Here is a 22,573-nt window from a genome sequence, read left to right as displayed (position 1 = left end):
TCCCTCGAGGCAGGGAGTAGCAGGAGCTGTGGGAAGGGGTGGCGGCAACCAGCCCCAGGCAGAAGGAAACAGCCTCCCGCCTAGGCACCCCTTCTCCTCTCACAGCCCAGGGTGTCAGGAGGGAGGAAGGGCCTTTTCCTTAGGGAGACCCACACTCTCACTACCCCCTCCATCTCCAGATTGTAGGCAGCTCAGGAAGCAGAGCAACTGGGCCATGTGGCCCGCTGCTAAGAGCGGGAAGACGGCTGCCTGAGGCAGGGCAGAGGAGGAGCCGCACAGGAGCTGGGAATGGGGCGGGCTTGGATGACGGCCCCACAGCCTTGGTCTCTTGGGACAGCTTCAAAGGCAGGTGTCTGAGATCTCCTGTTTGTGGAGACTGGGTGTAGGCGGAGCAGGTGCTGCAAGGGTTAAATACGGCAATGCATTGCTTTCAAACAGGATGTTTTCTGCCACTTTTAGCTCTTCCCCAGACACGCTCAACACCCCCAGCTGCAGTAGGGTTTACTCTGCTGCCCAGACTCTGGATCTTAGCAGCTGGCTGGGGGGGCCAGGAAGGAGGGATGGGCAGAATACTATCCTTTCCACTTCCACTCACACCCAGCCCTGCTTGTCCACCTGCAGATGTAGACAAACAGACAGACACACACACACACTTCTTTCCTTCTCTGATGCCAACAGGAGGTGACCCTGGCAAAGGTCACCTCTAAGTCAGACCCCAGATGGGGTATGTCTAGACCCCAGCTTTTGTCTTTCTTTGGAGACCTCTGTCTTCCAGTGGCCTCAGCAGGGAAGGGGGAGAGCTCAAGGGGCTTCCAAGACCTGGGCCCAGTCCCAGAACTGTGAGCCGGCTGAGGCCACTTGCCACCCCTTCCAGCACTGCCAGCTCCCAGGGAGCATCTGAGGAAAACACCAGTGGACAATGAGCCAAGATAACCTAAGCTGGGCTGGCCCACCCCACCAAGAAGCATGGGCAGTGGGAGGTGTCTGCTGAGGACAGGCATGCTGCCCTGTACCCCCAACCCAGGCCCTCCCGTGCCCCCTCTGCTCCTGCTGCCCAAGTCCTTCCCAGCTGACCACGCTCTGCAGGGCTCCTCTGGCCTTCCTGATTCCTCAGGCTCCTTTCCTGGTGCTCAGGAAGGTGAGGTGGGGACAAGGTGGATGCAGAAAGGAGCACTGCTTTCCTATCCTCAATCCTTGTGGTTTTCAGAGGTCAGAGGTGACATCCAGGTAGACCACTGCCCTGGAACTTAAAAAAAATGTTTCTGGAGTATTTACTACATGCCAGGCCTGCTAAGCTCTGCATACCTTATTTCATTTAGCCCTCACACAGTTCTGTGAGGCAGGGAGCAGTCCTACTTTACAGGTAGCAAAGCCAAAGTTCAGAGCACTCTGAGTGACTTGCCCAGGGTCCCACAGCTAGGCAAGTGGTGATTCCTGGGGCCAAACGAGGACAGGCTGATTGCAGTGCCCAACTGGGTCCTTCTCCAATGATAATCATCAGAGCAGATGCCTACTGCGCCACACTGGGCCCTGCTCCATGGTTTCCCTGTGTCCTCACTCACTTCACTCTCACAAGAGCCTCCTCCAGTGGGTACTTTATTGCCCCTATCTTAGGGGTGGAAACTGAGATGCAGGGAAGGTGATCGTCTTTGGAGCTGGATTTGAATCTAGGTAGCTTAGCTGTGAGTCATTTCTGCGATCCTAAGCCCTGGACACCTTTCACTTCCACTAGGTTGGGAGCCATGCAGAGAACAATCCCCAGGTCATGAAGGAAGAACCTGGGGATTGTTCTTTTCCTTCCAAGGATCCCCAGGCCAAGGCATGGCAGGCCTCAGCCAGGATCCATCCACTTTCTGTCACCCAGCCCCTCTCATCCGGGAAAATCCCATTCAATAGCTGGGCCTCTCCTCCTCACTCAACTTTCCAATACTGGACGCTCCTTTTAGGAGAGATAGCCTAGATTCAGCCTCTAAGTCCAAGTGCAAGCCTATAGGAAAGTGGGGCAAAGACATAAGGTGGAAAAGAGGACAGGTGGAAAAACTGCTTAATACCTGCCCTCTGCCACGTCACACGCCCACCCCACCAGCAATTCATGTTCTGAGTACACAGAACATCCCACTGCTTTTGCTGGGACCGTCCCCAGAGCAACCCTCTCCTGACCCTGCTTTAGAAATACCAAACCCCCAGCACTGAGCCTCAGAGAAGCAGAAGGGGAGGAGCTCAACTCTGTAGAAAGCCCCTGGCTTCCATCCCTCCAGGGCCTGCATCCCACATCAAAAACCCTGCCCGACCCTGACCCCAGTCCTGACCTTGCCTTAGCAAGAAATGAGAAGATAACATGTTTCCTTCCAGTCACTGAAGCCACAACCATTGCCTCTCCTACACGTCTGCCTGTCAGCCCACACCACAGGCGGCCCCATCTTGCGGCAGCTTCTGTTAAATGGGCATCCCCGGGGCCGTCTCGCCTATGGCAGTCTTGCAGGGTGGCAACTGCCAGGTGTCCTGGGCACAGCCCTGGGAAGACAAAAATCAAAGTCCCTCATGGCTCAGTTTAACTTCACATTGACTGGACCCTCCTAAGGGTGGTAAAGCTGTGACTCTGAGAAGGGCCATGGAGTGGACAAGAAGTCTGACCACTAATGTCTTTTCTAGCTCCGAGAGCATGCAACTCCAAGACTGGAATTCCCATCATGAGAAGCACTATTTTTTTTTTTCTTTTTAAGAGACAAGGTCTCCTCTGTTACCCAGGCTAGAGTGCAGTTGCACAATCACAGCTCACTGCAGCCTCTAATTCCTGGGCTCAAGCAATCTTCCACCTCAGCTTCTCAAGTAGCTGGGGTTACAGGTGTGAGCCACGCCAGGCAAGAAGACCTTAAATGAGATGAAGCTTTCTCCCTGATCCCTCATTAGCCAGATGAACCCCAACATTCATGCCTCAGTGAGTGAGACTCACTCATCCTCAGATGCCAATGAGCAGGAAGGGCACAAAAGATGTGGCCCCTAATCAACCCCAGGAGAGGGGTCCTCTTTCCGCCAGGTTGGGACTGGGGTGATCCAAACTGGGCTTTCTAATTGTTGACGTTGTTCCAAAGTTCCCACTCCTTCTAGAAAGAAATGGAAAGCTAAGCTATTTCCCCACAGAGTGGGAGACAATTCTTCTTCCTAAAGTTGCCACACACAGAGTCAACCACGTGTTGGGCTTTTCTAGGAGAAGATATGCCTGTGTGTCCGCCAGCCGCAACTGCACACGTACTTGTGTGTACACACCCTTGTCTTGCTATTTTTCCTTTCATCATCCATTAAACTCTGCCCCATCGAGTGCTGAGCACTGCATGACCTACCTGACTTTTGTCATCTCTTTATTCTGGTGCTTAACTCAGGCATAACAGTATCATGGCCAGCTAGGGTGATACCCTCTCTTCCTTCTCCACCATCCCCAACATGTATCCATTTTCTTTGTCCAGAACAGTCTCAGTCCCTCCCAGAAGAAGCTGACAGGGAACAGAGCGATACTAATGGGGAGTGGAGAAGGTTTACTGTATAAATAGAACATATCCAAACCGCTGCCTGCCCTGATTGTCTCCCCAGCTCCTTCATACACACATCTTTTAAATATGGGTAAGAATGGTTGGAAATTATTTTCTACAGACCACAACGTCCACAGTAAAACTCAATAGACAACATTCAGCTCAGAAAATCTCAAGACTGGAAGGCAACAGCACCACCTAGTCCAATCATCTTAAATTTCTTCTGTAATATTCCAGCCAAACAGTTTTCTAGCCCATGCTTGAATAATTTTCCTAGCGGAGAACCACCTCCCACGGCAATCCACTCTCTTTGGATGGCTCTATGCTTAGAAAGCTCTGTATCATGCACAGATGGGATAGCCCCCCATAGCTTTCAATGGCTGCTCCTGGATAGCTCTTTGTAGTCATGTTAGACAAAGCTACCAGGCCATCCATACAGGAGCTCTAGAGGAGGGCTTAGGGGGCCACCATATGGTACCATATGCACATTAGAAAAAGGAGCCCTGGCCGGGCCCGGTGGCTCATGCCTGTAATCCCAGCATTTCGGGAGGCCAAAGCGGGCGGATCACTTGAGGTCAGGAGTTCGAGACCAGCCTGGCTAACATGGTGAAACCCCGTCTCTACCAAAAAAAAAAAAAAAATACAAAAATTAGCCAGCTTTGGTGGCCAGTGCCTGTAATCCCAGCTACTCAGGAGGCTGAGGCGGGAGAATCTCTTGAACCAGGGAGGCAGAGGTTGCAGTGAGCAGAGATCGCATCATTGCACTCCAGCCTGGGCGACAAGAGTAAAACTCCGTCTCAAAAAAAAAAAAAAAAAAAGGAGAAGAAGAAAAGAAAAATTAAAATAAAAAGGATCCCTTTTTCTAAGACTCTTAGTTCTAAGACACTAAGCCCTAAGACACTTCACTTCTATCAGTCAGAAAATTATCATAAAAATAGAACACTCTATAATGCTTATGTTGTGAGTGAAGTTGCAGGGGAGGAGCAGCAGAAGATAACCTGCGTTACACTTAATTTTGATTTAGACTCCGTCAACTTCCCAGGTTTGGTCAGGATCCCCACAAGAAAAGTGAGTAAGGTGGTAGCGCAGACAGCGTCCGCCTTTGTGGCCTGCACCTGGAGAGAACAGCGTCTGTTCTATGGAAAGGGCCCATGGAGGAGTGTGACTGCTGGGTGTGCTCCCAGCAGGGCTGCCGCCTCCTCTGTCTGCTACTTGGCTCTTTCCAGAGGAGGCTGGGCCCCAGCAACGCAGCTCTAAGAACCTCTAAGAACATTTAAGAGGCTCACTAGTTATGACTGACTGAATGATGGGAAATTCAGTGGCTGATGACACAGTAGTTGTAGGAAGGAGTTTACCCCTGAAGCTTGTTCTTCATTAACCCTTTTGGGACTATGCATCACCTTTGAGAACCTGCTAAAAGCCATGGACTGACACCCCCTGCAGTATCAGCGTGTATTAGTCTGTTTTCACGATGCTGATAAAGACATACCTGAGGCTGGGAAGGGAAAGAGGTTTAATTGGAATTACAATTCCACATGGCTTGGCAGCCCTCGGTATCATGGCGGAAGGTGAAAGGTACTTCTTACATGGCAGTGGCAAGGGAAAAACAAGGAAGAAGCAAAAGTGGAAACCCCTGCTAAACCCATCAGATCTCATAAGGCTTATTCACTGTCATGAGAATAGCATGGGAAAAACTGGCCCCCATGATTCAATTACCTCCCCCTGGGTCCCTCCCACAACACGTGGGAATTCCGAGGGATACAATTCAAGTTGAGATTCGGTGGGGACGCAGCCAAACCATATCACAGGGCCAGTGGGTCACTCCATGGAAACCAGGCTACATACTCTCATTCACCAAGGCCACTCTGGGGAGATCTAGCAGCTTCTTGGAGCGTGGCAGGACTCAGAGCGGGGAGCCCATGAGGCCTCAGGCAGTGGGGCAGGAGATACATGGCTTACTTAGATAGATTTCCACTTCTTATCAACAATTTTTCCTGCAAGCTGCTTTTTTCCAATGGAAACTCTGCCCTTAGCTTTGTCAACAAGATTTCTGGGCTGATTACTGCTCTCCAGGTAACAGGCAGGCAATGCCCGTCACTGCTGGAGAGTGGCCGGTGACGCATAGGGGACTGGCCCATTTAGAAGGTGCAGTCCAATCTCTCTGGTTTTACAACTGAAGAAACGGAGGCCATGAAAGTAGAACCATGGGTATTTAGAGGCTGGGATGGGAGGCAGGGAGGGGAAGATGGGGAGAGGTTGGTTAAAAAATACCAAATTAAAGCTGGACAGGAAGAATGGATTCTGGTTTTCTGCAACACTGCAGGGTGACTGTGGTTAACTATAATTTACCTTCTATTCCCCAAAAGCTAGGAAAGAAGATTTTGAATGTTCACAACACAAAGAAATGATAAATGTTTGGGGCAATACATAAGCGAATTGCCCTGATTTGATCACTGCACATTGCGTACCCATATTGAAATATCACTCTGTATTCCATATGTACAATTATTATGTATCAGCTACAAATGAAAAGAAAAAATTCTAAGAAAATCAATGAAAACAAGAACGTACACTCCCTTACCGTGTGACCTTGGACACGTCACTTCCTCTCTGATGGCTTCAGTCTCTTCTCAGTCTCCTCTGAGGTAATCAGAGACGAAGTGACACATCCAAGGTCACACGGTAAGGGAGTGTACTGTCTCACCTCCAGCCTGGCTGAGTCCAGGACCCCCAATGGCCTGCCTGAGCAGCTTCAGGGCGAAGGTGTGGTGTGGGGTAGGAATGGGCCATGGAAGCAGGTGTGTGCTCTCCCTTTGGGGCTGAGAATTCCTGTAGGAGGCCTGATGCAGACTGCAGCAGGTCCACCCAGCGTGGACTACATCCTTACAGTCAACACAGAGAAACAAAAATGTCGCTAGGATCACCCACATGCTCCTGCCCGACCAACGCCAGCTCCTGGCTTCAGCTCCTGTGGCCAAAGACATGAACAAGGACTCTAGACAGGGAGTACTTTAGAGGAATATGCCTGGCCTGAGCTTTCTCTACTCCGGGTGGGTCTTCCTGAGACACTAGCACGGGGGTACTTCCCAAGGATATCTGCTACAGGGAAAAGTTGATGAGACAACGAGGCTATTTGTTCAGTGACTTGGAGACCAAGAAATAGAAACTGGGGCATCACCAAAGGGAGAGAGTAGGTCCAGCCCTTCTTTGGGGAGACCCAAACTACTGCTAGTGTTAGTGCAGCTGATGGCTAAATGGGATTTTCTCTAAAAACAAAAACAAAAACAAAAATGCAGCTCATGACAGCAGGAGAGAGCTGCTTCCAAGCCATTCCCAAGCCCAGCTTCCAGTGTGCCTGCATGCCTCCCTCCAGGCTAAGCATCTGTCTTAACGCTGGGACCCTCAGCCCGAGTCCACATAGGCCTGAGCCACTGTTTTTTGTTTTTTTTTTTTAATTGCACATCACTCCTTTATTATACTGATCTAGAAAAAGGATTTAGTACAGTTATGCTCAAATGAACACTGGACCCATGTGGCAGGACCAAGCAACTAGAACATGATTCAAAAAATCAGTGAAAGACACACTTGGACAGGACCAAGAGGCATTTCACTGCCACGAAACAAGGCGGGGAGGGATTCTAAAACACACAGCAGGAAGCACTCCTGCTCCTCAGAGGTCAAGGAGCTTATCCCATATTGGAATGAGGAATGGCTTATTTTCTGACGACCACATGTGGGACTACTTCAACTGTCACAAGAAACCCCAGAAGGGTTATTGTTTTGTACTTTTACATATATATATATATATATATAATGTATATATATATTATATATAATATAATATATAATATATATAGTATATATATGTGTAAATCTGACACGTAAACTAAATTCAGGATTGATCCCAACCTTCTAGAGCCAGCTCCTCTGGGTTCAGGGAGAAAACAGTTGTCACGTCACCGGGCAGGTTACATTCATCTTCCACTGGAATGACTAGAGCCCCCAGGCAGTGGCCTGACTGCAGAAGAGCTCCTGGGGGCAGACAGGCTGTCTTGCTTCTCCTCATTGGTTATGGCTTAGCACGGTTCCTCCCCACAAGTCCTTACTAAACAAAACATTCACAAAAACCCAAGTCACCACCTTTAAACTGTCTGGGATAAGGGGAGCTTTCCCACAGCTTGGACTGAGAACGTGTGCCCTAGAAGTGCTATTCTGACTAGATTGTATGAAGGGAGTGGGTGCAGGAGACGAAATGGCTAAAATGAAAATGGGAGCCACTGGTCCCCATCTGCAGCTACAACTCAAGTTGTCTACAGATGTGGTCAGTGTGACATGTGCAGGAGGGAGGGGCAGAGGGACGCGACAGGCAGGGAGGGTGCTCCTGGGGACAGTAGCCTGCCCAGGCCTGAGCCACTCTTGCTCAGGCAAACCTCTCTGAGGCCCAACCACCTACCCCTATCCCGGGTGGCCAGGCTTGTTTTCCTTATTTTCCTTCTGGGACCAACGTGATCTCTGAATCACGCAGACTGTTCTGCATTGTGTCAAAGGTCAGTATCCAAAGCCCAGGTCCTACCAGCATTGAGATATTTGGCATCCTTGGGATCAGACCCCTTGCCTTTGTCCAGCCACCTGGGCCAGCCTGATGCCCCTGGCCACCTGACCACTGTTCAGATGCCCCCAGAGCCCATTCCTGTCTCCTCGTCTACAAATAGGGTAGTCTATTTGCAGACCTGAGTCTCAGGTCTTGTGTGGGGATCAAACGAGCTGATCTCTGAGTAGCCCTCAGAAGGGTGCCTGGCACACCATAAGCTTCATATGTTAACTATTATTATTGGACTGTACCTGGCTTTAGTATAATCACTGGAGAATCCAGGAAAATGAGAAGAGCTTCAGGCCCGAGAGAGGTGCTGTGAAGGGCAGGATGCCTGCTTCTCAGTCCCCAAAGCTCCACCCCAAACAAACATTGCTCAGAAAGCCACAATTTCGCTGAGCTGGGAAAAAAAAACTGACCACCCCACCTACTGTCTGTGGCTTCTAAAACTCTTTCAAAACTTCTTGGGGTGAGGAGAAATGAGTTGTTCTAATTTCTCCCCTAACAATCAGAGAAGCCGAGCTACAAATCTGGACTTTTCCTCCACGTAAAACATAAAGCCTGTGGCTCCCAAGTTGTCACTGATTACCAACCCTTACAGCCATCGTCCTTCCTGTCCCTTCTCACCCAGTGTCACCTCTGTCCCCCACCTCCCCCATCATCAAGTTCTGGTCTTGTACCTGCATCTGTTCTCACTCTAGTGGGACCTGAAGCTTGACTACCTCCAGGATGCCCCTCTGTCTGTTACCAGGGCAGCGGCACCACCACCACCCACTCCCACCCACCACCACCTGAAGCAGAAAGCAGAACTCAGGAGAAGGCTGAGGTGGGTACCGAGGGGCTGGAGTCAGGAGGTGGCAGCGAGAACTGTGGAAGCCCTGGCAGAAGAATGGCCCCGCCGTGCCCCTTCACCTAGACATGGGGTGGGCTCTGGCTCAGTGGGCCTGGACTTCTGGCTGCCGCAGCTCTTGAAGGCCTGGGAAGGCCATTCAGTTATCCTGGGATAGATTCTGAAGCCTGTGTCAGAATCAGGGAAGGATGCCCAGGATCCTCTGAGATGGGCAGGGCCGGGCTAACTCTCCACCAGGCAGCTCTGGTCCCGTACACGGCTGATTTGGCCAAACGCATCCTGTCCATCTTCTGGGTTATTAGTGAGGGTGGACACTTCCCCTGTACCGTGTTCACGCAGCTTCTCGGGACCTGGGCCACGTAGGAGGTTCCCATTCACTTTCAAGGGCAGCAGCAGTCACCCCAAGGTGACATCGGCTGCTCCTCAGTTTCTGATTAGAATGACTTCCCCCAATGAGCTTTTCCAGAGCTGTTTGGTCAGGCTTCTGGCCATCCCTCTGGGTAGGGTCCCTCTTGGGGACACCCCTGGAGGGCCAGGGATAGGATGTGGCAGCATTTCTTCTTGGCCTCACACTGTGGTGGACGTTGATTCTGGCGTCTGCTGCCTTATCTCTGATAGGGTCCCTGCCTATGTTTAAGTGCCGGCCACATGGAAAGGCCTGTACTGGAAGTGAGAGACACAGTGGTGAGCAAGACATAGACCCTGTCCTCTGGGAGCTTACAGTCTACCGCACGTTGGGGGGTGGGGATGGGGGACAAACAGGAACCTCCAATTCAGTACGACACATCCTACGATCCAGGTAAGTGCCAGGTCTAGAGGGAGCATATGCGAGAGCCTCTGCCTCATCTTAGTGAGAAAAGAGAAGAGAAGGCTCTTTGGAGGCAGTCCCCTCTCCACCTCTCCACAGGGACAGCAAGGAGCAGAGGAGTTTAATGTGGTAGCGGTAAGAGGCGTAAGGAGCACTCCGGGCAGAGGCTACTACACATGCAAAAGCTGAGAACGAAAGGGAAAGAACATGTTTGGGACAGAGAAACTCATTCAATATGGCTGGAGAGAGGGAGAGGGTGCCAGGAAGAGCAGCCTGGGTACACACAAAGCCACTGTCCCCCACAGTCCTTTAGGGAGCTCCTTAATCCTGAGAAGAATAGGACCATCAGTAGTAGAGCTAGAAGGGAGAGGTAAAGGAGAGATCTGAAAAATTCAGCCTAGCTGAATAGAAAAAAAAAGCTTTGGTGGGAGAAAATCAAAAGAAAGAACAAATGATTCAATAAGGGCAGATGGAAGGGAGGTTAGTAAACGACTCAGCTGCCATATCACTAGTGCAATCCTTACTTAATTCCTCAGTCTGTCAAGGGTGGTCAGATATGGTTGATGGGCACAGAGAGAGGTGAGTTGCCCACAGCCGCAGGATCCCCAAACCTGCCTCCACCAGCCCACTCAGCCCACTCAGCCCACTCAGCCCACTCTGTCTGGTCAACAAGGCCACTTGCTCATTGCCAGGAATTTGTCTAAGGAAGGGCATCAGGCAAAATACACGATGCTCACAAACAACACGCACCACGGACATGTGTGGAGCGTCACATATGCAGATAGGCACGTGCCAGTCCATATCCTGAGTCCGGCTGTCCAAATTCACTGCTGGCCAACATGACACAAGCCTTGCCTTACCCTCAGAGCTATAATTGAAGATAACCCTCTTGGTTCAATGTTTCAGGCCAAATACCAGAATCTATCTGGAGTTTTCTTCCCCAGGGCCACAAAGTGGTAGGAAACAGCTGTCTCTGTTCTAACCTTTGAACCCTCACCAAGCTATGATTCCCCTTCCCCAGCCCTACCCATGGCTCATCTCCCTCTTCTTTGTTTTTCTTTGGTAGCCAGAGGGCAAAGACAGAACAGATTTAAACCACAGGGTACTTTCCATAAATGCTGCCCCAGGACAGGGGAGGAGCTAAACTCAGGGTCCCCAGAGGAACACCCTCTTTCCCTAGAGGAGCAACTTCCTTCCCTCCTGGTGGTCAGCTGTCTGCAGGCCCCGAGCTGCCCTGAGCCAGGCCTGCTGCCCACCGGACCTCTGAACCAGCTGGCAGAAGTTCCACTCCTTGCACTGAATGCTCTTTCTGGCTGAGGCAAACATCCCTCAAGAAGGAATCTGATGGACTAGCTCAGAACCTAGGTTCAATTTAAAGACTTGTGGGTGAAACCCCGTTTCCTCTGACTGGGCTGGGCCCCACTAGGTCAGCTGGAGTTGCTGCCAGGTGGGCTGCAGACAGGTAACATCCTAGGGAGGACGTCAGTGGCCGTGGTCCATCTCCGCCCCTGGGTGAGATGCCTACTGCTTCCCTTCACTCCCCCACCCTTACTTTTCCCAGAACTCCCCCTGACCTGAAAAATAATTCTGCAGCTAGGCTGGTCAGTAGCCCAGGATTGAAGTTTAACAGAGATGAAAATAATTCCCTCAGTGAGTTATTTTCTGCCCAGCTTTTGGAACAATAGCTCAGAGTGACAGGCAGGGTGGGGCGGGGGAGGCTGGCCTTGGGCCACTAACTAGGGCCACTATCTATTTAGGGTCCTTCCCATGTCCACTCCCTCACTCTTGCTGGCGCCAGATTTTATAGAGGTGGGACCCTAGTCAAAGGCTCAGACTAACTGCCTGCCACACCTGCCTCCATCTGTGGGTCCACGTGGGGCATGAGGGCGGCAGGACAGGGAAGGCTCACGGGAGCCAGGAGTTTCCATCCTCCATGGCTACAACTCTTACAGAATGCAAGGAAGAAGGAGAAAACACTGCTACTTTACCAAGCCTCCAAAAGGAGATTCTATAAGACTGTTGGGTCAGCTGAGATAAATATTCCAAATGTGTTATAAAAATTGTTACACTCTAAAATTACACTCTATAAAAATACTAGCTATTGCATTACTATTATTTTTCCAGGTATTTAAGAATAGGAGAGGAGGAGGAATAAATTCAGGTGAAAAGGGGAAGGCTGTGAAAAAATACCTTGAACGATTGCATGGAGCATGATCCATTCATTTGTTGTCTACCAAGCCCATCCCCAAACTTTCTTTTTTTTTTTTTTTTTTTTTTTTTTTGCCTTAAGACCCTATCCTCTGTTAGTTTCCTTCTGATTTTTCTCACACAACTTTTCTTCCCAATACCTATTGGGAAATACCTTCCTGAGAAGACAGAGTATGGGAGGGAGAGAAGGAGGAGGGGAGAAAGGAAAGGAAGGGAATGTATTCTTGGAATATCTTATTCTGAAAGCTTTCTTTCTAACTCACAAGGAAGAAACACTCTGTATTATAAAGCTATTATCACATGCTGGGAGGGGTACCTTCTAGTACGTTAGTAAGGAATTCCAAAGGAACAGGGTTTTCCCATCCCACTCTATAACAGTTACCTGTTTAAAAAAAACTACCAGAGGACGCAGTGGAGCCTGCAGGGCAGACCTGACTGTGGTGTGTGCTGTTTGCCACCCGTCCTCCCCCATCACCAACAGTGATTACACATTTCATTTTTTTTAATTGGCTGTCAATGTTTTAGAAATCAAGAGGTTACACTTTCGAAAAAAAATCCGAATGTCCAGCTTTCTATGAAAAAGTCGGGTAATCTGGCCACACCAGGCTGAAGCTCCTGCTGGAAGCCTGCTGGGCCGAGAGGGGCTGCTCCCATCAACCAGCATGTGCTCTCCAGTCCATCTCACGGGGTCTGCATCCCTCCAGCCTCACTCATGACCCACCTGGCCCCGGCCCCCTGACCAGCGCACACTGACAGCAGAGCTCACGGTTAGAAGTGCAGGCTCTGGAGGCAGCTGGCCTGGGTGTGCCCAACCCTGAATTCTCCCTACCACTAGCTGTGCAACCAGAACCAATGAAATGCACTCTCTAAGCTTCTGCTTCCTCACCTGTGAAATGAGAACAATAACACCACCTACTGCATAGTCTGTGAGGAGTCCATGAGATAATCACGTCAAGTGCCCAGCATAGTGCCTGGCACGTAGTACCTGCTCAGTAAACAGTAGTGCTTATTATTGTGCACAATTACCACAATGACTAAGGAGACTTCATCTGAGTTGCAGCCCAGTTTTTGAAGATGATTTAATGACACAAAGCAATTGCCCTTCAACCCTCCTTTCTTGCTCAGGCACCCGGTCTACAGACAAAACCATCTAGTGAGTATATCTGTGACATGTGAGTTATTGCATGGAGCAGGGGCACTTCAGGGACAGGATTCGGATCTGTTCTCGGGGCTCGGAGTGGAGTGGGGGGAATGGGCGATGACAGCACTGACAGGTGGGGTTACGCACAGAGCTCTCCCCACAAGCCCTGCCCAGGACCACCCAGGAGCTTGGCATTCAGGAGGACCTGGGGGTGGGTCTGACTCTTTTCTCCTTCTCCTTCTAGGCTCCAAACCTTTCGGGGGGCTTTGATAAAAGACACCCAACCTTGCATTAGTTCCACTCCATTTCCAGTTTCCCAGGCTGTGCACGTGGTTTCAACAAAGCCCGTCAGACCTCAAATGGAGTTCATGATAATGGAATTTTACCTGAGGCAGCCCCTCCCCCACTTCTTAACATCATGGCACCCAAGATATGGGTGTGCTTGCCAAAGAGGCTGGGCAGAAGTCACTTCCTGCCCCTGGCAGAAGTCCGGAAATTCAGAGCCGTTTGGAACAAAGAACTCTGCCCCGAAGGTGTTTTCCAGCATCTCCCTGGCCAGATTGGAACTGCCCCATTCACCCTCGTACCACCTGCTGCGTTTTTTCCAGCCCTCCAAGACAGGAAGGGGAGGAGGGAAGACTGAGCTGAATGACTAGGACACTGCAGGAAAGGCAATGAGCAAGTGAGAAAGAGAACATGCATTCTGGACTTAAGCCTGAATCTAAAGTCTGGTTCTGATTTAGTAGCTCAATGTCTTTGGGCAAGGAATTTAGCCTCTTAATCTCTATGAACCTGGGTTTCCTCTTCTATAAAATGGATATAATTTTACCAGCCTCGTAGGATTATTGAGAGGCATAAATCAGAAAATGCATGAAAAGCACTGAACACAGTACCTGGAACATAGTGAGTTATAATAACCATTGGTTATTACGATTGTCAGCTATTACATAATATGGTAACCTCACAAGGGTCAAAGGTTGGTATAGAAAGAGACACTGGGTGGAGCTGGGGTGGAGGGATGGCTGGAGAAGGTAGAGCCCTGTCCCTGATCCCAGCACAGGCCTGGGAGCCAAGGTGAGGCCCAGGGCAGAAGCACCTGCCTGCCCGGAGCTGACAGCCGCAGACTGGATAGGTAATTACAAAGTTGAGGGCTGAGGTGGCCCATGCAACTGTCCAGCCAGCCACATTCCTTTGTCCCATGGGTGGCTGGGGGGTGAGTATCTGGCTGTTTATGTGGCTACCGGGATGGTGAGTGCAGTTAACACCTCTTTTCCCCAGTAGTCCCAGCAGGGTATTCGACCTTCAAAGGGAAAGGGATTCTCTACAGGCATTTGGCTCCTTTCCCCATGGCATCGCCTCTGTTCCCTCCACCCCAACCCTCCGGCTACCCCTTGCTTCTCAGGTTAAACAATTCAAAAGGCCAAAGAACAAGGCCAGACTCTGAAGAGATGGCCAGTAGAGACTACTAAACTCCACCCCATCTCACTGGAGCCCTGAAATGATCAAGAAGCCCAGGACAGATGTGAATCCATCACTGCCCCAGGCCTGTGTGCTTTGATTAGCCAGCAAACTCATGTTTCTTATACTTCCATGTCCTTTTCTCAAAACTGATGCCCAAGGAAAATAGATATTCCTCCCCAGGTATTAATCGAGCACATAGTATGGGCTCACTGCTGACACCAGGCTCTTGGTTGAACTGAGGAGACCACCAAGTGTTTGGGAGGATGTAGAACCGTGGGATCCCTCAAGCACTGCTGGTGGAAGCCCAGAGAGGAAGGGCTTCAACTGTACTTAGAGGCCCAGCACAGAGCTCTCAGAGTCAGGCTGTGGCACGTATGTGGTCACCTGTACACAGTGCAGCAGACAGGCACACACATGAGCCAGAAATTGGGTCCCTAGGTCATGAACAATACAACTATGATAGCTAATCATTATAACTGTAGAAACTCATCTAATACAACTTTTTCATCTTAGAAATGAAGCGTATATCAAGTGTTGAGAAGGATGGAGAACAATGGAAACTTTCATCCACTGCTGGAAGTGTTTTTTGGGACAACCACTGCGGAAAGCTGTTTGGCACCCTATACCAATGCTGAACATAGAATTCCATGGGAGGCAGCAATTCCAACCCTAGGCGTGTGCCCTACAGAAATTCTTGTGTGTTTCTCATGAACCAGAAGACAAGTATAACATGTACACCCCTAGCAGTACTGTCCTATCATAATAGCTCAACTGGAAACAACGCAAACGTCCATCAGTGAGAGGAGGATATAGAAATCGTGGTGTGTTTTTCCAATGGAATACTACACAGCAGTGCAAACTCATGAACTGCAGTGGTGTGCGTCGACATGGATGAACCTCAGAAAACTCACATTGACTCAAAGAAGAGTGCATCACAGAGAACACACAGGTACGTGAACTTCAAAGCCATGTAAAATGAAACAACGTAGTGTTTTGTAAAATCTACATAGATGATAACTTACAAAGAAAAGCGAGGAAACAATTAACCGAAATTCACTTTGGGGTGGGGAGTGAGGAAGGGGAACACAAATGGGGAGAGGCAGAGGGGGCTTTTAAGGTGCTGTGAATGCACCACTCTTAACTTAGGTGGTAGGTACAGGGTGTAGGATTCTTTAATCGATACATAGACATATAATCTTGTGTATGTGATATATCACAGTTTTTAAAAATGAACAAAAAAGAATTGAAGAACCCAAGTTGCAGAGAAGCTAAGTAACATTCACAAGCTCGTCAGCTAACAAATGACAGAGAGACCAATTTGCCAAATCGGAGTTTAGTCGGGTGTCAGGACAGCCATTCCTGAGTTCTAAACGGGCCTCTCACAAGGACAGGCTTCTGGGCTAGAAATTTTGAAAAGAAGTGCAAGAGTCTCTCTTCTCCCCACTGTTAAATTCCCACACAGTAGGCTCTTGGCCCATATCTACTGAATACACATGCCTTTCAAGGGCCTACTGTGTGCCAGGCACTTGACTTACACCGTCTAATCCTCACACAGTCCTACAAGGGAGCTATTACTATACCCAATTTACAGGTAAGGACACTGAGGTTTGCAGAGATTAAGAAACTTGCCCAAGGTCACAAGCTACAAAGCGACCTTGCCGAGATTTGAACCCAAGAGTCTAACTCAGACCCTGTGTTTCTCCTGTTCTGCCAGGCCACTAGCTTCTAACAGCACTACCTAAAATTTTAGTCATCTATCAAGGAACCCTGGGACCCACAGGGGGTGGGGCAGGCTGAGCATCTTCTCTTCCTGCGACCTCTGTCTCCAGGCTCCGACAGAGCGGTTTGTATGGCCAGGCCCAGGGCTGGCAAGCCGCGTAAAGCAGTGGTTACAGGCTGACTCTGCAGCCCTGGGCAGGTGACTGCATCTCTTTAGACCTTGATTTCCCCACTATGCCTGCTAGAGAGGATAACTGTACTTACCCCAAAGAGAAGCTATGAGGATTGAAGGAGACAAGCAAAGCAATCTGCACGGGGCCTGGCATGAGGCTATCAGAGGAGGCTAGAGTCCATTTCTCCTTCCAGTTGGGCTAAGTTCAGGAGTCCTTAAGGGATAGCCAGGAGAGGGAAAAGGTAAGCAAAGTGAGAATAGCTCTCCACTGGCCAATGGGACAATCAGCACATAGTAGGTTTTCAATAAAGAGGCCTGTTTGAAAGATTGTCTCCTATTTGCCTTCCAGACTATTAGAGCCATATTTGATTCCATACAATTTCTCTGCACAATCCTACCTCTCTTGGGTTCTTGTTTGCTGTTCTTAACCTCAGTGCCCGAGACTGCCAGAGAGGCACCAAGATCTAAAAGTGCTGGCAGAGGGATCCTCCTTCTGAGAGGCCACTGTCCCCAGAGTAACCTTTGGGCAGTCCAAGCCTGATCTCAGGTCAACTTGTTCAAACTAGTTAGTACATCTAAGCCCGCAGCTCACAAACATTTACTGCAGGCCTGTAATGTGCAAGACAGGGCAGTAAGTGCCCTGTGGCCATCCCATGAATGCAGAGGTGGGAGAGTTCCGTGCAGGTTAAGAGCATGGGCTTCTGCAAACCTGAGAGGGAGTCCTGGCTTTCCTCCTCACAGGCTGTGACAGCTTGGCGTGTTGATTAATCTCACAGAGAATCCATTTCCTCATTTGTAAAGGGAACATAACTGGTTCCTATCTCACAAGGGCTAGTGATAGGTCTGGGAGGCATGTAGCACAGCACCTGCTACCAAGTGAGTGCTCAGTAAGTAGCTGAAGCTACAACTCCAGTACCAGCAGGTGGCACACACTGGATGTGTCACCAGCAAAGCCTTGGGCCTCATGGGTATTCCACAGTGCCTGGAATGTCCCACCTTGCATAACACCTCCAAGCTTTAGGTTGTCATCAGAAGGCCACTGAGAGGTAGCAGCTTCTCAGGAACCAACTGCCGAGTCTGCCCAGACTCCACTTTCCCGCGGGTGCAGCTGCCCACACCCTGCTCAGGACCAGGACTCTCCCCTGTGCAGAATGAGGACTTTGTATGGCATCTGGTTCTGGGAACACTGCTTAGTCTATTCCTTGGCACAGGACCTGCAGGGCAGGTTTGCAAAAGCATGACACACATTCCAACTCACAGAGTACTGACTGCTTCTGCCTTCCACTCCTGTTATTTACCAACCAGACACCCCCATCCTCCCCCAGCCAGCCTTGGCGTGGGGGGTCTCACCACCTCCCTTGCCCACAAGTCACCTCAAAGACATGACTTCCCAAGAGATCTTCACTTGCCCTTTTCATTTGTTGGCAACGAGAATGACTTCCTCCCTGGCAGAGGAACTGACAGTCACTATGTGGTCATCGTGGCGGCTCTGCTCCCTCCAGGCCTATGCCCGATCACCCACAGACTGGACCTCTGGGGATCCCAGCCTTTGCATCTGGACCATGAGGACCCAGGACCCAGAAGGCAGGACAGTTTCTCTTCCACATGTCGCCACAGCAGGATGCAGGCATTGCCGTCAACGTCTGTCACTTGGATTGAGCAAGAACAGCCTCTCCCCACCCTGGACCATTTCCCCAATAGTCAGACCGGACCGAAGAGGCAAACTCTAGTGTCTTTGGGAACTGACTCTGTCTCTTGCAACGCGCTCCTCCCTGGCTTTGGCCTCCACTTGGCTTATCGTTTCCCTGGAACCTGATTACAGGTGACCTATGTCCTTTATCAGAGTGGGCAAGGCTTGCCTACCCTTGCCTTCCTGGCTGCTTACCTGCTTTACAGCCAGACTTCCTGTGGGATAGTGTGGTCCCCAGAGGTCTGGGAAGCTGGATGAACAAAACGAGGAGGCTGCAGATATGGAGGAATAGGGAAGAGGAGACGTGAGGCCCAGTCTTGGCTCCACTGTGAACCCCAATTTGCCCAGGGAAAGCTGAAGAGGAGTTGGCAGATCTTCATGTCCCTGTCTGAGGTTGGGGTGGGGCAGGAAAACCAAAGGTGAGGCCAGTCACAGGTCAAGGGTGAAGGGAAGTCACACGAGTGGTGCGCTGGGTCCCAGGACAGGGTGGCCGGGAGCAGTGCCGCCCTCCGGGAAAAGACGAGAATTGGCTGATAACACCAGGGAGCAGGCTAGGGTGTTGGGGGCTGTCCTCAGAATTAAGCTACCCCTGTTTTCCCTTGAGCATTAAGCCTCCCCCAACCTTATCATCCCCTCATCACTGCTGTGACCTCTGCTGAGTTTGGAGTGATCAACACTGGGGTGATTAATATTCCATTTTTCCCTGGAGAGTTTGGGTCTATGTCCGTTGTCCTGGTATAACCATGCACGGCATCCCCTTTCACTCTCAGAAGCATCCCAGTTTGCAAGATACATTACACAGGCACTCTTTCTAGCATATCTAGGAGGGCACTGACACAGGAAAAGGTTAGGGACAAATCAAAGGGAAGCAAAACAACAAGCAAGGCCTTGGTGGCCCAGAGTGGCAGCCAGGCTGGCTTCAGCCCAGCTGGATCCTCTCAGAACTGGACAATAGTGGAGGGAGAGCCTGAGAACTGCTGCCCACCCTGGGGCTCAAACTGTCTTGGAGTCAGGGGCCTGGTCTGGTGGATTCTGCTTCCTGCTATCCCTCAGAGGGCCTGGAGTCATGCTGGGCACACAAGAGACTCTTAATCAAATCTGGTCAATTCCTTACTTCCCTCTACCTGCATCCAAAACAGAATTGCAGCAGGGACAAATGGAAGCTGGAGCCCTGTAATTCTTTATTCAGCAACACACCAAATGTCATCTAGGTGGTCCTCCTGTCTCTGGCTCTCTGGCCCCTAGGACCTGACTGCTGCACAGGCAACAGCGAGTTTCTAGCAGAGGTTCCAGATGCCCATCCCAGCCAGGACAGCAGTGCCTCCTTAGGATGTGGGGTAAGGAATGAAACAATGGGAACTCCTTTTCCTGTCTTAGATAATCACCTGATGTAGTAGCCACCTGATGTAGCCCACTCGGCCCCAGGCCTTTCTCCATTCACAGCCTGGGCTTTGGACACCTGCTATCTGTTCTGGGGGTACAGTGTAGGGGTCCAGGAGGTCCTCTTGGAGCTTCCTCTGGGGCTTAGTTACAAAAGAGATCAGTTCTGAGGTCAAATAGGGGAACAATACTGAGAAACCATAAACACAAATTATCAGAGCACCCCAAACAGCACCCGACCTTCCATACTGTTTATACAAACAAAGTCTGATGGCCTCTGCCAAAGAGGAGCAAAGGGTTGGGAAGGCTTTCTAACTCTCATTTTTTTTTCCCCTCCTTTCTTACCCCATTTTCTAGTTCCTCCTTTAGCTTGGTAAGGGTCCAAGTCACAGCTGATCAGGACCAGCCAAACCCAAAGCCATGGGACCCAGCCAGAGCATAGACTGTGAATTCCCCAGCTTTTTTCAGTTTGAGTCAGCCCCACAGCTGGATTGGCCTCCCAGGACTCTTCTTCAATAGGTCCAGAGAGGCTACTGAGTGGGGGCCACAGACTCTGCAGGGAAGGCTATTTCTGTTCAACGATCTCTAGCACCCAAAACAAAAGCCAGGGAGAAATGTGCAGTCTTACTATCTTCTGGTCTGGCTGCATGCCAGCCCTGAGACTGTTTCAGAAAGACTCACAGTTCCCTCCAGCACTTGGACAGGGAAGGGACGGCAGAAGCTCTCTCAACACACAACACTCTCAGTCCATAGAATTGAGGCTCCAATGTTCAGATAACCCATCTCTACCTCAGCAGATCACCCTCACTCCCTAGCCTGAGTTAAAGCCTTCTTTGCCAACACCATGACTTCTCTGGCCCCAGACTTTCCTAATTTCTTTTGCTCACCCCCTTCGCTAGCAGGGATGGGCCGCTAACGAGACCACTAGGCAGAAATGGAAGGAAGGGCTGGAAAAGCCTGCAGTGCTGGGATGCACCTCCTTATCCTAGGAGAAAGATGAGATGTAGATTTATCATAAAGCCACCATCCCTTCACGATCACCTCCTGCTGGAATCATCCCGTAGCCATTCCATAAGCACTGCTGTGTTGGGTATCTGAGCGCCTGCCCGTGAGGAAGACCACCTTCCAGCAGGGAGCTGGAGCAGAGCTGAACTCTGCCCAGGAGAGCTTCTGCAATGCTCAGAAAATGCCTGCCCAACTGCTTGCCTGGGCTCTGGCCCCTTTGGCTGCAACTGAGCCCAGACAGGAGGCTGACTCACTCACCGCACGCATAGAGGAGGAGGAGGAACAAGAGGAGGAGGAGGAGGAGGAGGAGGAATTGTGAGAAGGGCCTGGGCTTGGAGACCCAAGGCTCCCCCAGCCCAGGCTAGGTCTCAGACTCTGGTCCCTGGGTGAAGAGAAGGAGGGGCAGTTGTACACTGGCCCTGGAGACCACAGGCTGTTCCCTCCTAGATACTTCTGAATCTTCCTCACCACCACCCACAGATCCAGGGCACCTCACTTTTCAAACAGAAACTACTCCTTGAGCCCCTTCGTCATTTAAATGCTTGCCCCTGAGTTCCTCTGAACATCTATTGACAGGCTGTCCTGAAAAAAAATAGGGCCAATTAGGTCTAAATTCATTGGTAGTTCAAAGAAAAGTAAAAAAAAAAAAAAAAAAAAAAAAAATTACTTAAAAGACCCAGCTCCACTATCACAGGTGACCATACCTGGGCCCTGTAAGACAATAAATAAGGCTACACACCCTCCACTCCAGCAGTTCTGAGCACCGTCGACAGCCAATCGCTCCTTTTCTTGTTCCTCCACTCCACGCCAAGGCGCCCCGACAGAGGAAGGAAACAAACGCTTCTTGTTGCCCAAGTGCTGAGCACTGTGTTAGCGGAGCATTGCTCCTAAGCACCGAGGATGTCGCCGCTCCCCTCGCCAGCCTGGCACGAACTTCAGCCTTCTCAAACCTCAGTGCCCCTTAGTGTCCCAGCCTCATGGCACGACAGCCCGGACCTCAGTAGCCAAGTTTACCGTTGGGACTTAGACTCTAACGCTCGCACCCGGGCGCTCAGGCCCCGGTATCCCCGACGCCCCGACCCCGAGTCCCTATCCTGAGACCCCCTTTCCCGCTGCTCCCGGGTTCGCACCTGGTCCGGCCGGCGGGTGGACAAGCTGTTCCGCGCTCCCGGCGCACACGGCTCAGCTGCCGCCTTTTGACAAGCAGAGACAGCCCAGCACCTGGCCCCGCCTCTCGATCAGGCCCCGCCCCGGCCCCGCCCCGCCCCGCCCCTCCGCCCCGCCCACAGGTCCAGTCCTCTCTTGCCAGGAGCTCCGTTGGCGCTGCAACCATCTTGACTTGGAATCAATCACCTCATAGGCCACGCTGTAGCCTTAGAGACTCTACCTCGTGAAACTTTCATCGACCGTCATCCATAGGGCAAGGCACGCTTCTGCCCTCTGTGGGACAGAGTTGTCGATGATTATAGGTGCGGATCCCCGCTTCAGCCTGCGTTAATCGGGGATGCAGCCCCCCACCCTTCCTGCCGTGGTTCTACCCAGACTGCTGCGGACGCCTGAGCCAGGTGCGTCACCCCCACCTGGGCTGACCAGGCCAGGACGTCGTCGTCCGCCGGGCGCTGAGGGGCGCCTGCCGACTGGCACGGGAGGCTAGCTCCGCACGAATGGGAAATCCCGGGCTCCGCTCGCCATCCTGTTACTGCTGCAGAACGTCAGGAAGCTCAGTCTGATCCCACAGATTAGGGTAAAAGATCCCAGGGGGCCGAAGTGGAAACCGGAGTTGCATCATCGCTCCCACCCGATATCACCTTGGCAGCGACCGCGGCTGACCACGTTCCCGGCCTGTCGCGAATCTCACCCAAGGGAGCTGAGTCTCAGCTTCCCTGGTCCCTGGTCCCCAGTTCCCCCTTCCCCCGCCCCCCGTGGCATCGGCGTGAGGGGAAAAGATAAAGAGTACCTCCTGAGACTTGGAATTGTGGATGGCTGCGGAAAATTCACCACAGAAAATTTTGGCTTAAAGT

At 51.0% G+C, this 22,573-nt stretch overlaps 1 protein-coding gene across 4 annotated transcripts in view; it reads right to left on the bottom strand.

The window, feature by feature from the left end:
* Nucleotides 1-21,779, bottom strand: part of VDR (vitamin D receptor) — a 65,856-nt gene extending 44,077 nt beyond the window's left edge. The window contains exons 1-4 of one of the 4 annotated variants that reach the window (XM_058433652.1): nt 21,683-21,779; nt 19,553-19,690; nt 18,363-18,439; nt 2,310-2,514 (exon numbers count right to left, since the gene is read on the bottom strand). In XM_058433652.1, coding sequence (XP_058289635.1) covers nt 2,310-2,340 — 31 coding nt within the window. In that variant the 5' untranslated portion in view covers nt 2,341-2,514; nt 18,363-18,439; nt 19,553-19,690; nt 21,683-21,779. The remainder of the gene's footprint in view (nt 1-2,309; nt 2,515-18,362; nt 18,440-19,552; nt 19,691-21,682) is intronic. The other 3 variants (XM_058433653.1, XM_032143872.2, XM_032143869.2) reach the window with 3 other exon arrangements.
* Nucleotides 21,780-22,573: the final 794 nt, after the last annotated feature.

This window comes from Hylobates moloch, unplaced genomic scaffold (genome assembly GCF_009828535.3).
Source record: "Hylobates moloch isolate HMO894 unplaced genomic scaffold, HMol_V3 SCAFFOLD_22, whole genome shotgun sequence".
In the NCBI taxonomy this organism is placed as follows: domain Eukaryota; kingdom Metazoa; phylum Chordata; class Mammalia; order Primates; family Hylobatidae; genus Hylobates; species Hylobates moloch.
The sequence above is the reverse complement of the archived record's forward strand: the minus strand, read 5'-3'. Positions and strand labels throughout refer to the sequence as shown.